Genomic DNA, 4,431 nt, shown 5'->3' with positions numbered 1-4,431 from the left:
GTAAAATTTTCAACCAAYTTTTTTWATTTTAGGCACTGTTATGAGTAAAAACGCTCTCTCAATTTTACTAAGATATTAGCCATATCAATTCACCCGGAAGTTCGAAAATCTTTATATTAGGTATATGGGGATTAAAGGGAATATTGATAGGATTGAAMCCATTTTTGACACGCAGACATACTATTATCAAGAAARAATTTTCTCAGAATTTCAAATATATATCTCATACATTGACCCATATTTTCTGTTAAGAGTCAAGTATAGGTGCTGGGGTCCCCATATTCGGTACCTAGGGGCTTGAACAGTTATGGTYAGATTCGGACAATGTTTGGCTTGCTTATTTAGTTATTGATTTATCGCGGTATTGCCGTCATATGGGGAGTGAGCGGAGTTATCATCCGATTTAATCCATTTTCAGACTGCCAGTAGATGTTCTCTGCTCTTTGCTAAATTAAAGCTCTATATCTTAGTTTAGTGTTTAGTTATGGCATTTTACAGGTTTTTCTTTTTCTACGAACTCGTCCGTCCTTACTTCGTTTGCCAAGGAACGCGTATACCAAGCTTCATCAAGCTATCTCAAGTTTTACTGAAATTACAGCTTACTCGGATTTTCGGGAGTATCTACGGAAAAACAACATCCCCTATGTAACAGAATTTATGGCAAGATTAAGGTACTTTATGACGATGGTAGACTACTTTATTTCTGTGTACAAYCGCACCTTCGTTAACTTTAACAAAGTTAACTGGRTCGCCTTSATAGAATTTACCGAGAGCACYTTTCGCGCACTACCCATTSCTAMGGATCTAATCAATTCCATAAGTTGATCACAGCTGCTACCGTTCGCTTCATGCCGACTGGAAGAATCTCGGAACTCCAAATTAAGCTAGGGGAAGCAGCTGTTTTAACTAATGAGAGTGACACCTTAYGCCATGCCGATCCCTGTGATCACCGAATAAGGGATCTCAATTTGGAGACTCGGCAAATTGTAACCTAACACAAGTGGACAAAATTGATAGAACATCTGAAGTCTTACAACACATCCACCGGGGTGAATAACGTTTACATTACTGTCAAGGCTTTGTCTAATCCAAAGAGACATGATGACCGAGTTGAAATCGAATTCAATGGCCATGCYTCTTCGGGTCCGAAGAAGTGCGTGAGCTATTTTAGCTGGCAATTTTACTTTACTGCAATCCCGGCAGACAAAGGCAAACGAGGTTTTACTTGACGGCTGCGCAAAATGCCAAAAGACTCGCATCACAGAGTGTCACCAACAAGGCAAAATCGTCCAAACCCATTTGCTCTTGGAATTAACATCATAACTCTCCTATCCACAGTAGTCTTGCTACTCCCAACTTTCACAYACCACCTAAGCCTAGCAAAGCACCAGAATGGCTTCCGAAAATTCYACCGCACCACATCAGCACTTAGCGTCATAAAGACCTACATAGTTCTTGGCCTCAACCAAAAACTACCCTGCAAGGACGATCCTCAAATAACTCAACGCTACTTGAGGACATGGAAAAATCTACAATCCCTCCAAGACTGAMGAGATTGACTATAAACTACCTGAGTGGTCGATCTTAGGTGTGATATTCGACAGTGTCTGTGCTCCTACTCCTCATACGACCGCGATTATTGACGAAGTACAAAGACGCAACARAAACCTCAAGTCGCTACGCGGCAGCACATGGGGGAACTACAAAGAAACTTTGCAACGCAGACGAGAAAGCTACAGACATGTCAGAAAACTGCACACCGGACTACAGCAGGATGCCTAAAAATGTCTCCCACCGAACACCCGCACTGTAAAGACCGATATTGCCGTGAGAATCGAAAGTGACATCTTAACGGGATTAGGTACCCGTTACAACAACAACWACGAYGATAACCTTAGTGTTGAGCTGTTTAGTCGAAGAGACCGAAATCCGTTCTCAAGACAATCCCGGTCTAAGTAACCTAAAGTCGAATCGTTACATTAGTGCACGGATCGGCAAACATACGAAAGAAATTACGTGATACGTCAATCGTATGCGGTGATTTGCATTGTGGCATACGAAATCAAACGGATCGTRATGTATTTTCAATTCACAATAGTTTTTAAATTCCACATTGCTTTTGATCGTTTTTAGGTCACAATAGATATCGAACTGTCAAAACCGCTGCGAAATTTCCAATAAACCAACAAAAGATAATTAAATATCAAAAATAATCCAACTTTGTTTTTTTTTTTGAGTTTTAGTGAAAGTAATGTACATACAAAAATAGTGCGGAGATAGCTAAAAGATCGTACCAATAGCGTAGGTATAAAAAAAATTATGAAACCTCATTAATAAATTTTTCTTTGTAGATGTATCGTTGAACAAAGCATTGGAATCTTAAAAAGACGGTGGAGAATTTTAGGAAATGGCAAGAGAGGAAGGTATCACCCAACAAAAGTGTGCTGATTTGCTAACGTTTGTGAGACATTACATAACATCTGCATAAAATTTACAATAAGTTACGACCCTCAAAATTGCGATTCTTATCACACACAAGAAATGGACACCGGGGTAGCGAACCGCTTCACCGCAATCGACCAAACGATAAGGGACTAAATAAAGTATTCTTTGATAAATTTAATTCAAAAATGTATATGTCCTTAACCTTGCAAATAATTTTATTTTTATTGTCAACAAAAATACAAATGTTCATATAAATTTTTTTTTTTTTTAAATTTTTAATGAGATATGCCATTCATTGGTTTCCTGTTAATGTTCTTTATTACTAAAAATTATAAAAAACTTAAAATTAAAAAAAAAAAATTGCTCGCATTTCCATTAATTTGTTATTACGATTGGTAGTTTGCGTTCGAACGACGTTTTAAATAAACGGATACGTTTATATACCAGTTCACGTATATCATCATGCCATGATTACGATAGAAGCGTTACGATCACATATATCATAATACGACATACAAGCTTTTACGTGACGAGTGATACGTTCACAGATGTAACGATTCGACCCCTGAACGGACAACGCCTCGGCAGCACTCGAAATAACTTTAGGAATGTTTTCCGCCGTTACAGCAAGAAAGACAACGCGTTGTTTTGAACAATAAATCAATTTCCCCTTATGGACTCTCTAATTTTTGATATATAAAACACACATGCAATTTAATAGTTTTTACTTTATTTCACTTATTTCTGCATTCACAATTTAACATAAGTCGCACATACTTTCATATATTATTATTTTTTTTTGTTTTGCTTTGAAGCATTTTTCTCTTATTCATTTATTTACGCGTCGATTTCCCTTCATTTTTTTCTTTTGTTTTATGCCAAATATTAAAAAATAAAATACATACTCGTTTTCATAACTTTTTGTTAATATAATATATATATTTTTTTGTACTGACGCCAGTGTTTTCTCTTTTGTTATATTTTCCAGTTTTCATGCTCGAAGAAAAATTCTCAGCTACTTTTTACAAATAACTYTCTCGCATTTGCACAACAAATGCAAACCAAGAATTTATTAATAACTTTTGAATTTAATTTTGCTTTTTCTTTTATGTTTGTAATTTAGCTTTACGCACATATCATGTTATATATTATTTTGCTTCTTTATTTTGTATGTATATCTTCTTTATTATTATTAAACATTTTACAGAAATTCTACAAATTTGCTTGCATTCCACATTCTTTTCATTTCGTGTTTGTTTCGTTTTGTTTACATTTTTGAAAGTCATAAGAAAATCTAGTATTTATACAATGCTTTAGAACTAAGAAAAAAAATTTATATGTGTGTATGTGTGTAGTTTGTGTGCAACTATCTTATTCAAATATAAGATGAGGATAAGAACGTTGCGTAATATTAGTAAGAGAAGGTAAGAAAAATTACACAACGACAAATAATCAATTATACACATTACTCGTGTACGTATAAATAAAATTAGTCAAATAATCATCAAAAAGAGTTTGTTTGCAAGAAATAGTTTGTTTGTTTTTATAAAAGTGCGCTTGGTGCACCCATTTAGGAAGAGCCGGATGGGGGTTTGGAGAAAAGCAATCATATATGAACGAAATTATAMAGGAATCTTAAAAGCTCTCGAATTCGTTACCTCAAACATATTCAATAGCTTATTATAAATACACCGGTGCTGTGGGCGCAGACTGACAGCTGTTGTTGGTTGAAATGATATTCGTTTATTTTATTTTATTTTTGCTGCTCTTGCTGCGCGTTTTCATTTGCTCTATCGCAAAGTGTGAGAGTGTTGCACATATTTTRTTTTTTTGGATTTATGCCGCAATTAACTGTAATGAAAGAGGATAGCAAATTAGAAATTTATAAAATAAAAATTAATAAAATTATTCGAAAAAAATCTCACCTCCCCCTATTGCTGCGCGTCGAGACTGCAGATCGTCGCGGTGTGCCGGGCGATTTATCTG

At 35.5% G+C, this 4,431-nt stretch overlaps 1 protein-coding gene across 1 annotated transcript in view; it reads right to left on the bottom strand.

Annotated features, from left to right (window-relative positions):
* Positions 1-3,581: 3,581 nt before the first annotated feature.
* The window catches only part of LOC108976585 (protein DEK), an 8,274-nt gene continuing 7,424 nt past the window's right edge, over positions 3,582-4,431 (bottom strand). The window contains exon 13 of the mRNA XM_018945795.1: positions 3,582-4,296. Within this exon, the coding sequence (XP_018801340.1) occupies positions 4,282-4,296 (15 nt within the window). The 3' untranslated portion in view covers positions 3,582-4,281. The remainder of the gene's footprint in view (positions 4,297-4,431) is intronic.

This window comes from Bactrocera latifrons, unplaced genomic scaffold (genome assembly GCF_001853355.1).
Source record: "Bactrocera latifrons isolate USDA-ARS-PBARC rearing strain unplaced genomic scaffold, ASM185335v1 scaffold_786, whole genome shotgun sequence".
NCBI lineage: Eukaryota > Metazoa > Arthropoda > Insecta > Diptera > Tephritidae > Bactrocera > Bactrocera latifrons.
The sequence above is the reverse complement of the archived record's forward strand: the minus strand, read 5'-3'. Positions and strand labels throughout refer to the sequence as shown.